Genomic DNA, 11,959 nt, shown 5'->3' with positions numbered 1-11,959 from the left:
AAGTCTCAGATCCAAAAAAGCCAGTCTGAACTCAGTTGAGTTTACACATATTTATAGGGAATTAAGGGGTGTAACCGCCCCCTTAATTCTCTTCATAATGGGGTTGAGAGGGGTGTAACCGCCCCCCTTAATCCGCTCCTAAGTGGGGCAGAAATCCCTTAAATTATGAAGGAAAAACAGTTCCTGTAACCGTTCAGCTTATGTTTGAACAAGTCAAACGCCCAAGTTGGCGTTCGGGATCCTAACTCCACGTTTTAGAATGGAGACGCGAAGTTAGGTACTCGTTGGGTGTTGAAAAACGCGAGGCCCGCCCACGTTTGGTTTGCTGAGGATTGGAAACGCGAGGGTCGCTTGTCTTTTGCTTGTTGAAGCTTGGAAACGCGGGGGGGGGGGGGCGTTGAATGATCTTCGCCTTGGCTGCTCGAAAATACGAGAGTTGTCAGATTGTAACTCCCGATGTTGATTGTGAAGGCTGTTGAACTAGAGCTTTCATCGGTTGTTGTGAAGGTCGTCAGATTGTAACCTTCATTGATCTACGTGAAAGTCTTCAAATTATAACCTTCTGGAAGTCGTCAGATTGTAACTTCTATCATCGGTGTTTGATGGGGGATCAACTATCTATTTTGATTTTTAGACAGCCTACAGTAGTTGGTCATACAACTCATATATGTCCACGTATAGCTTCTCTTGTGCTCTCTTTACCCCCACCACATCTTACTATTATCAATTCTGAGGCCATACTTTGTAAAGAACTCCTTTTGCACATCAACAGAGCAGATTTCTGGACGGGCCTTTAGGAGTGATTGCAACTGTATTGTAATGAATTTACAGGATGTCCTTGAACGACCTGTATTTTGGCCATGTTGTCCACAAGTGTGTTCATTCACAAACTTCTTGATCGAAAGTCTCTTTTCATTTTTAACAGGAGAAGCAAACAACATCCAAGGGCACTCATAAGTTTCTTTATATCGGTAATTAACTCGGATACGATTTGGTTCGTTCTTTGTAAATTCATAATCAAACATTTTGGCTATAGAACAGTATGACAAAGCTAATCTTAATTCATCGACACTTTCAAATTCTTGACCCTCTTTAGTTAATGCATTGTGTCACCAAGTATGAATTATTACAGTGTTGTTAATGATATCATCGGATCACATTATATTACCACCACTAGGATTATCAGTGGGAATTCTTTCTGAACTATGACTTGCAACAGGAGTGCTATCAATAAAGTGTGACTTTAATATAGTCATAATACTACACAAATATAAATATTTATATTAAAATAATGACGATGGCTCATAGTTACCATTTGCTGATTAAAAGTAATCCATATCTAGTAAATCTTAACACTCGTGCTAGATAGTTAACATGTATTAGTTATATATATCATCTAACGTAAAACAGTTCTTCATACAAGTCATTTCTCCATATTTTAATCACATAATTCATAACTTTCTCAAAATTTTAACAATAACTTACATTTCAGAAGGTTCATTCTGAGTATTTTGAGATTTGAAAATATCTATATCTATAGTAGCTCGCATATGGATCACCACACACCCAATATTACGGTTAAGCTCTACCATACACTTCAAATCATCTTCATTCTCAATCGCAAAACTATCGGGGTTCCTTTTAGATTTATGCATTATTGATAACGCGTCATATGGAACTTTCAACCTCTCCGCCACGTTAAACTTCAATTCAAAAAAAAACCAAAAAATTTTGAAGACGTTACCATTTAGAACACTACTATCTTACCCAAGGACACCATGCAAATTAGAGGTTTCTCTGCCATAAATAAAAGGGATTTAAGAGGAGTAATGAAGGGAATTTTAGGACAAGAGGGGGATTGAAGATTGTAAATCCTAAGTTCATAAATGTGGGCTTTCCACCATAAATAAACTCTATTCACACAAGAATGAGTTAAGTAGAGATATAATGGAGGAAAATCCCCAAAATTTCCCCAAAAACCACCATCAAGTCACATTAATTGCGACTGTGACCGAGCTCCACCTCAAGATCTGGATTTTCGAGGCTGGGGCTAGAGTGAAGGGTACTTCCGGGTTTCTAGGTCAAAATACAGGTATGGAGTGAGTTTATGGGGTTCGGTCACATTTTTTTTTTTGGATTTTTAAGGGTTTTATCATATGGACTAGGGGTGGGCAAAAACCGAAAAAAATCGGTTCAACCGAAAAAACCGCCCGAAAAAACGAACCGGTTAACCGAACCGAATTAAATGGATGAGAAGAAATCTCTAAACCGCCCGAACCGAATTAAATCGGTTTGGATCCGGTTTGAACCCCTGAACCGCCCAAAAAAAACCGACCCGAATTCTGTTGGGCGGTTTAGAGACTAAACTTATACCTCAAAACTTTTCCTGTTATCATCCAATAGATTCAAACGGCGCAAGGAGCAGTTTCAAGCAACGAGTACAACAATATCACAGAAAAATATCATTGAGAACTAAGTAAAGATTCAAATCAATCCAGAAAATTTGTTATGCACATGATGCACTTACCAAAGATGCATACGCTACATTATATGAACAATATCATACAAAACATCACCCCCCGTGTAATTAAATAAACTTAAACTTTAGTTAAAAAATTTCGCAGAAAAGATCTTGAGAATTACATAAGATTCAAATCAATCACAAAATGTGTTATGTACATGATACTTACAAGAGATAAGCATGTTGTATTATATGAACAACATCTTTAAAACATCAGTTCTCTGCGTAATTATATCAACTCAAAAGTCAAAACTTTATTCTAAAGATGATAACCAGTCTAATAAAGCTTTGTTGGCGAGCTCAGGAACCTCATCATGAGGACAATGCCCAGCTTGTAAATTCACAATAGAAGTCTTTGGATAGAACTCTTTGCAAATTCAAAACCGAAACTGAACCGAACCGAACCGAATTTCGGTTGGGCCGAATATTCGGATGAAGGGGAAAAAATCTGGATCTGGATGAGAGTTTTGAGAATCCGAAAAATTCGGATTGGATACGGATTGGACATAAAACCGAACCGAACCGAATATGCCCAGCCCTATTATGGACCAAACTACTTGGACTGGGCCACATGACTTCGTGAGATTTAGGGTGTTAACCCAATTTTTCCAAGTACTTTTCGTATTCATCAATTGCAAGTGAAAATTTAGATTGAAAACAAGATAAGTTGATGAACGAAAAATTAGTAGAGATACAAATACCGGATAGATATTTTTTCGAAGCCATCATGTCACACATTCTAAAAGAATTTATTATTGACAAGATTAAAACTACTTTAAAAGGATTTCGTTAATCGAATTGAAAAATAAAATATATTTAGAAAAGGCCAAACAAATGCTAATGATCTCCATTTGGTCCAGATCGCAAGGTCATAATATGGTCGATGCCTATTTTCACGAAAGCCTTCTCATCTACTTTTTTTAATTTTCCCACATATGTATAATTACCTTCTAACCCTCCAACTAAATCTAATATTTCACCGACCTCCAATTTATATATAAACTCGACCTCCTCCCCCTCGGCGACTGCGATCTCTTGCCCTTCTCTCTCCTCCGATAGTCTCGAACTTGCATTTGAGCGAACCCTAATAATCGTAGCGATCTCGATTTCTCGTGGAAACCCCAGCGATCTCTCAGCCTTGGGATCTCATCAAATATCGCGTAAGTCAGATTTTTTTAGTAATTTTTTCTTGAATTTTTCTGATTAAGTTTGTCATATTTATGCCTGATCTAGTGATTCCATTGAATTTATTTGCGTGATCATTAAATCGTTTATTAGATCTCTGGGTAGATATTTTGTTCGCCTAGATCCTATTGGATCTTTGTTTGGTTTGATCGTTAATAAGAAATAGGGAAGAAAAAAGCAAATAATATTTTTAATGATTATTTTGGAGATTGAATAGAATAAAAAAGTTGTATGAGGAATCAAATCTGGATATAGTTGTAATGGAATCAAGTAGCCAGCCATGAGCCAAATTCTTATAGGAAAAGTTAGTGTTTGTTTCGATTTAATTTCACCCATATTTGTGCACTATATATTTAGGATGTGAAATACAAGAGCTTGTGAGACTTTAGATGGGATGATGTGGGCTAAAATATCAATCATCATCTTTGGTGTGAGGAAGCTAGAGGAGAATCGCCATGGTCTCATATTGAGTGAGTTCGAAATGATTGGTAGTAAAAGGTTGACAAAGATTAGGCTGAAAAATAAATTGGGCTAGAAAGTTGAATCAGAACATCCAAAGTGACAAAAAGACATATAAAGCAGAACAATTTCAAGGTCCAAACACGGAGTCAAAATCGAGTTCTCAAATGTTGGCATATATAATGATAAGAATAACACTTTTCTCTATTAATTAGAGCGTTTGTCTATTAATTAGAGCGTTTGTCTTTTGTGGGTTTAATCTGTGTTTATCAGCCACAATGAAATTGTGAGCTATATCATATTTGGAGTGTTCTTTTTTATGTAATAATGGCAGGTCTGCTAATCTAGGTGGATGATTTGAGCTTTTGACAGTTCATGTTAATTCAATTATTCTAATGATCTTAAAAATTTATTAGCTCTTTTTTCATTCAGGCTATCAAACAACCTCGAGCAAGCTTTTGATGAGCTCGAGTTTTTTGAGTATGTATTCACACCTTAGTATCGAATTTATTTTAAAAATGTGTGCAAAAACAATAGAACTATAAGCTTCTTTTTTTTAGAAGTCAGCAAGATAAAAATACCGAATAGTAGTGCTTTTTGGGTATATACCTAAGATGATACATAAAATTTTCTTGCAACCTAATAGTGTTAATATCAATTTTAATCGCAAACATGACAATTTATTATATTGAATAATCTATATTGATAAATGAGAGAATAAGAGAGAAAGCGCTAAACTCAGAGACAAAGAGAGTATCTTAGAAGATTAATCTATTTTCACGAAGACAAATATTATTGAACTAAACTTATAAGCACATTAAAGCATTAGATTGGAAATCAGTTAGAAACTCACCTAGAAGATTTTTAACCTAGATAAGTCCAGTCCAAACTTATTCCAGCCTCCAAAGTGCTATGCTCCAATGTTGAAAATAGTGATAACGTATAGCATAGAGCTCGCCTGCCATTAACATAAGGCGTGAATAATGTCATGTATAACCTTGTTTACGTGAATTATTAATTATTTAAATATTTATAATATAAAATATACATAATGATTTTAACATGTACAATCATCATAATTTCAAACTATCACAATTATCTATATACTATCCAAATTTCATAATACAAATTAGTCATATATGTTTAATAGCCATTCCAAAAGGCATCAAATATTTCAGACAAGATCATCTTCAGTGATTTAAAATGCTAGAAAAAGCAATAAAACATAATCATAGATCTTGAATAAAAAATTAAACTAAGTAGAAAATAAACTAATTACTACTGATTTGTAATTGTTTGCCATGTAAAACATAATCGGCCTAACAAGAATGAATAGCATCCTCATGGCTGTGTTGGAGAATGGCAGCAGCTCCGTCATCTTTGTCACATCCTTGTCTTCAGGATACTCCTCATTGATCTATTCCTGTTGTCGTGTCTTGGAGAAAAACGAAGAAGAGAACTCATGGTTTACGGCTCTCATGATGAGGATGATGAGAAAAGTGATGGGTTCCCTCGATGAAGACGAGGAGGATGAGACGAGGAGTAGGTGGAGACGATAAGGAGGAGGAAGGCGATTTAGGGTTTCTCGTGAGGACACATGGCATTTAGGTTCTATTCTGGCGAGAACAGAATAAAGAAAGTGATTTGGGGTATATTTTTTGGTTCCGTTTATGCAAAAGTGCACTTCGAAACTCAGTCCAAACTACTGGTGCTCTAAAAAACCCAATCACATATGCTGATCCATTTAATGTACGCTTGAAATGCCATGGTAGCATGCTTGAAATGTCATAGTAGCATGTTTTATAGCGTACGATATGCATAAAATAGCGTATGCTAAATTTTAAATGTGCTATTTTCAAGCGCTTCGTGGCAAACTACTACTACATTGCGCTAAGTGCTATTTCGCGCTATTTATCGCGATATCTACATTGCTAAGCTCAAATTTGAGTGGAGCTGAGCTGTACAAGCCCCTAATGATCGAGCTTGAACATGACCCGTGGCTAAGGCTCCATATGCTATGCTCTCTTATTTGTTATGTGAGCTTAGATTTTGTTCATGCTTGCTATTTAACTTTTGGAATAGTCTTGGCAAACTTTTATGGACCCAATCTAAAGTTGAGCCTCAGAGTATCAACCCATTAGCAGCCTTAGATCTATTTCATCACAAAAAAGGACATGTTATGATATTTTATTACAGCGTAAACTATCTTATATGTCTTGAACTTGTTCCATCTTATGCATTTGTTATCTTCTTTAATTTATAAATGAATTTATCTTTCACACTTTATCCTTTAGATTTCGTGATTTTTTTGTCCCTTAGGTTATGATATTCACTATTGTAAATAGCGGTGCATAGCGCTGCTATAATGGTTTTCTTAGCGTTAGCGCTGGCCACTGCTATGCTATCAGTAAAAGCGGTAGCAAATAGTGGCCAAAACTGCTATTTGCTCGTGAGTGCGTGCCATAGCGGGTTTTAGGGGTTAAAAGCGATGAATAGCTGTTTTAACCGCTAAAAGCCGCTTTTATTTGGTGGATATCTTTTATATTCTACTCGATCCATTTTATCATTAATACCCTATCAGATCTCTTCTCTCTCTATCTCCCTCCCCTCCCTCCCTTCCTCTTTGATTCGTAGCCACAAAATAGAAAAAACCCTAGCAGTCGATGCTTCCTCCCCATCTCCGGTGCTTCCTCCATTACCTCCACTATCTCTAGTACTTTTTTATTGTTTATAGTACTTTGTTAATATTATGTAATTGTTACACATCTATTTCATGCTTAGCATCTCTATAAATCATCAAATATGTATTTGTAGAATTTTTGGACTTTTCTGTAATTTTTCTTATTTGTTAGAATATTTAAATATATTTAAATTTGACCACGATTTGACTATACGCTATTTGCTTCTATTTTGCCACTATACATGCAAATAGCCTTAGGAGTACCTCACTGCTACGGGACGTTATCCACTAGTGATAACATTGATGCTATTTGAAGTCAATACCCAAGTATATCATATTTTGTAGCATCCATTTTGGTTTCAATCTAATTTTCACATTTCCTTATTCAGGTAGCAAAAATAAATCCCTTTGTTTCTAGATGCCAGCACCTAAAATAAGAGCTTACAACACAATTGATGCAATGAAGTCTGAGGGAAAACTTGTGAAGCCAGAGAAGGAAGGTCAAGGTACTCTTGACAGTATCATTTGCCAAGCAATTGGGAAAGATCCATTTCTTTCAATCTCAAGAGGTGGTGATAATCCTGTCCAATGGATTCAACTTCTTAACGCTTTAGACCAGCAGGGAAGCAACAAGGTTACCAGAAGTTCAAAGGTGGAGAACTGCATTGAAGGAATGGAGCAATCTCTTGAACATTGCCACAGCACAAGGTCATATTTACCTGAGATGAATGGGGTTAAGGAGTTGGACAATTCTTTCAAGGCTAATGGCAATCCTCTAAAAGGGTCAAAGAGCACCTCTGATCAAATGCAATCCCTTAATATTCCTGAAGCTGTCGCTGCCTTTGCGCAGGCTGCTGCAAAGGCCAATGGTGAGACTGAAAAATGTATGTCAAGTGTCAGAAGCAGGTATTTTTATTGTAACTAGTCATAGGTTTTAGCTCATGCTGAAGTAAGGGTTTTAATTATAAATAAATCTTTATTTCCTTGTTGCAGATCTCCCAGGATGGCCCTTGTCACCACCTAAGGTGCAGTTACAGAAGTGTGACAAGTGTTCTTTAGAGTTTTGTTCTTCCATTAATTATCGCCGGCATACACGCGTGCACCGCCGTTCTTTGAACATTGTTAAGGTTTCTTTCGTCCTTCTCGTCTTTTCCCATTTTTTTTTCTTATGTGCCTTTTTTTGAGTGTTTAAAAGGCAGATGCATTACATGCCTTTTCCAATGAAAGATCATTACTGATATGAGAACAAATCCTTAACGTCTTCTGCATCCGTTTGTCTTATTTGAACTCATTTCAAGTAGACTAGTGCACTAGGTGAATTTGAGTTTAAAGCTATTTGAGTTAAACATTCTATGTGAACCATGTAGTTTCTTCCCTATTTGTGAAGTTAGCACCTCTCTTGTATCCCAGATGGTTCTAGATAAAAGGCTGCCGTGTAATCTTGTTGATTAGCTACTGTACTTCTTGGAGCTTAGTCCCTTCTACAGTAGGCAATTTTCACTTGAAATAAGAATTTTGATATTCATCCTGGATGTATGGTAATATTTGAGTAGTAAATCTAAAATCAGTCCATTTTGAAAGGTTTAGGTGCTCTACTTGCAAACTTTAATTAGGTAACTAACTTGTTTGTTTTTAAAGGACAGTTACCTGGACTAAAACCAGGGACTAATGAGTATTACTTTGGATTCTAGAGCTCCTTCAATCATGTCATAGAGAAAAGCCTAAGGTAACATGCTGTTAATTAACATTGTATAATGTATATCAAACAACCTTAATACTCTTGCTAAATTTGGCCTTAGGGCATATTGAATACCGTAATGATTTGCTGGCAACAAAAAAATGTCTGCCAGTATCATAGCTGCTCATGTAACTTCACTTTATGAAGCTTTTCCTAAATGATCCTCAACATCATGTACTAGGTCTGAGGTTTGAATAGTTTGTAATAGCCAATCAATGGCATGCTGTGATGCCTCGAATTCAGGGATTAAAGTCATAGACAATGCATTTTGATTTCTTCCAAATGACTAGGATGGCCAATTCCGACCCCGTCTCTACATTGGGTAAAAAGCCAACTTCTTATGTTGGTTGGAGGTGCATGACCTCCTACCGCCTTCTCAGCTTTGCTGAAGTTGTCTGATGAATTGTGATGTTACTAGCCCAATTTTATTTTTTATTCTTTTGTTCATCTCTCTGATGCATTTTGATGTCATTAGCCCATTGATACTGTTTTATTTTTCAGTTGGCTGACTTGTAAACATTTTGTAGGACTCCCCGAAGACAAGGGAACTCTTGGGGGCATTCTGGGACAACGTAAGTTTTCATGTAGAGAAATATGCTTTGTTAGAGTTTGGAACCTTAGGGACATAACTTCAGATGCATAATATTAAAACTCAAACCTATTTTTTGGGGAATCGAGGGCCTGGTTATCGACAACCATCGTTGGGGTCATGCCTTAACTCAGCTCCTGTGCTATTGCAAGTTTGAATGTAGGTCCTCTTCATATAACAAAAGCCATTAACTTTTTTCTCTTTGATTTTCAGTTACCAATGGACATGGCTAAAGAACTTGTGTCATTCCAGAATGTGGCTGTGGAGGTGAGGATCTATAACCTAGTTGATGTTGTTTTCAATTATGTTTATTTTACGATTTATAATCATGTAATATTTGGTGATGCACACGGGCAAATTGAAAATCTATGTCAAAGCGATAATGGTAATCTTGTAGTTTAGATTGCTAATGTATACTCCCTCCTTACATGGTAACAGTCTCTGTCAATTTTTAAACATGAATATTGACTCCCCCCCCCCCCCCCCCTCCCCAATTGGCACACTCGCAAGTAATCTATCTAAGCTGCATAATTTTGCACTTCTAATTTAAATCTATAGGACTGATTGTTTGCAACTGAAAAATAATATACTGCTATTCCATCAGATTGTTGTACTAATATCATTGGCTAACACAAATCGGATGTGCCATAGATTTCTAAATGGCTTCGGATCAGTATGTGAATCCTATGAATTATAATGTGGACCAGCAAGTTGATGTTGTAGGATCTTCCGATTGAGCCTCACCTGTTTCCACCCTTCCTCAAATGGATATTTTTTTTGGGAGTTATCAGTCAATCAATAACATCAACCAAAGTACATGTCCCCTTAGGAGTAAGTTATAGGTTTCAACCTGAAACTGCCAGAATATATCGATTACGGTCAGCTACTTAACTATACAATTTGACCGGTTGACCTAATAACGGTTTCAAACTCTACATCATTGGTTTACACCACAGCAATCTTAGGGTTTTGGGTGATAATATAAGGTAGTGGATAGTGTCAAGTCAATTCTCTCAGTGACATATTGCTGGGTCTCCTAAGGTAACAAAGGAAACTTAATCGAGCTGATACTACAGTAAAATTTCAAACACTCTTCTTCAACTTGAACATCATTAAGGAGCTTCTATATTAAATGAACTACAACTTTTTTAATTCAGTTAGAACTCATTATTCATCAAACTACAGCTGTGCCTATCACTCGTACTTGCTAATTGAGCTCTTACCAGAATTAATGGATAGTTTCCATCAAAATACCTGATTATTGGCCTTCTTGAAATTTTTAGGCCAACACTTTTCACAAATTTGATGCGTTCTAGTAGGATGGATTCTGCATTATGGAGTACCTTTCAGTTATCTATATAGATATTATGCCTATGGTTCTGGAATAACTGAACTTTATTTTTTCCTATCTTTATCCTGGTTTGGATAATTCAGCTGATAGTTGCCTAAGAAATAGTCTTATGTTTGTCTTTGATTGTAATGTGTACTTTGATGCCGCATCATCTTTCTGCAAACATTTTTCTTACATGTGTTTTCATTTTAGGAAGTGTCCGGTTCTTCAATTGTAAGGGCGTTGTCTTCATGGGTGCGAAAGCCAGGATTTTCTTCCTTACCACAAACGTATGTGAAAGCTGGTGTGACCCTTTTGGTATGAGCACACCTACATATTTATTCCAAGGCTCATGTATTAATTATTTAAATGTATATGCATCTGGTATTTAGACCTGATCTTGAAATATATGCAATTCTGCAGGATGTTGTTCAAGCAAGGCCTTCCAGGTTTCCTATAACATCACAGGGATTGTTCAGTGCGCTCGATGATGCAAGTGAGAAGACTTTTTTGCGTTCTGGAACAGCTTTGTCTGTACAAAAGTATGTTTTTGACGGGGAAGCTGGGAAGAATGCTCTGGAGATGAAAAATCTAGTTGCATGTGCTAGTTTCTTTCTAGAGCATATACTGGTATAGTCATAATAATCTAAATTTCGGAAGTGCATTTGCTAGCTTTCTCAACTTTGAACTTACAAGCGTTTTTTGATGGATTATAGGTGAAAGCGTGGCTGGCTGATAAGGATGCAGAAGCCTTGAGATGCCAGAAGTTACTCATGGAAGAAGAGGAAGCAGCTCAAAAAAGGTATCCTTGGGACCTCCCATAAGCATAAAGAATATTTCTGACTTCTTCTGGACTGTGTTTTCCTCTGTTATTCTTATAAATGCAATCATCGTATGTGTATTTTGAGCATTTATATTCCTTCCAACTCTTTTGTATTACTGACCAGTAGCTAATAACTTGTGTTGTAAATTTTCCAGTCATTGAAAGGGAAGCCTAATTTTCAATACATATACATTGACTGCTTCCCTCTCATCTCCAAAATGCCTCCCATGTATTTTCTTATGAACTAAAGCTCCCTATTTTATTTCATACATTTCATATCAATATAGGACAAAATAACTATTCATCCTTAAAAGTATTGGTGAGCTCTCAAGTTCCCCATTAAAGTATCAATTTACCTATTTTGCCCCTCAAACTATTTTTGTGGTTTCAATGTGATCATTTTGTGAGTGTACCGTCAATAATTTTAAAAGATCATTGAGATCAATGGCGTGGTAATGTTTTTTTGAATTTCTTTATGGGTTTTTATCAGTATGTCTCTTTTTTCCCCAAACTGAAAACATTCTTTAACTACTTTCCCCCTAAACTTTTAACCTTTAACCCATTTTAAAATAGACAACTTGGGTAAATAGATGAATCCATACTTTAGGGGGCAGTTTGGGAGTTGACCAATACA

General features: G+C 36.3%; 1 protein-coding gene across 1 annotated transcript in view; it reads left to right on the top strand.

The window, feature by feature from the left end:
• LOC109847343 overlaps positions 3,524 to 11,959 on the top strand; it is a 10,829-nt gene continuing 2,393 nt past the window's right edge. The window contains exons 1-8 of the mRNA XM_020416576.1: positions 3,524 to 3,681; positions 7,235 to 7,729; positions 7,839 to 7,972; positions 9,111 to 9,155; positions 9,386 to 9,439; positions 10,716 to 10,820; positions 10,926 to 11,132; positions 11,219 to 11,304. Of these exons, the coding sequence (XP_020272165.1) occupies positions 7,264 to 7,729; positions 7,839 to 7,972; positions 9,111 to 9,155; positions 9,386 to 9,439; positions 10,716 to 10,820; positions 10,926 to 11,132; positions 11,219 to 11,304 (1,097 nt within the window). The 5' untranslated portion in view covers positions 3,524 to 3,681; positions 7,235 to 7,263. The remainder of the gene's footprint in view (positions 3,682 to 7,234; positions 7,730 to 7,838; positions 7,973 to 9,110; positions 9,156 to 9,385; positions 9,440 to 10,715; positions 10,821 to 10,925; positions 11,133 to 11,218; positions 11,305 to 11,959) is intronic.

This window comes from Asparagus officinalis, chromosome 7 (genome assembly GCF_001876935.1).
Source record: "Asparagus officinalis chromosome 7, Aspof.V1, whole genome shotgun sequence".
NCBI lineage: Eukaryota > Viridiplantae > Streptophyta > Magnoliopsida > Asparagales > Asparagaceae > Asparagus > Asparagus officinalis.
This window is presented reverse-complemented; position numbering and strand designations above follow the sequence as displayed.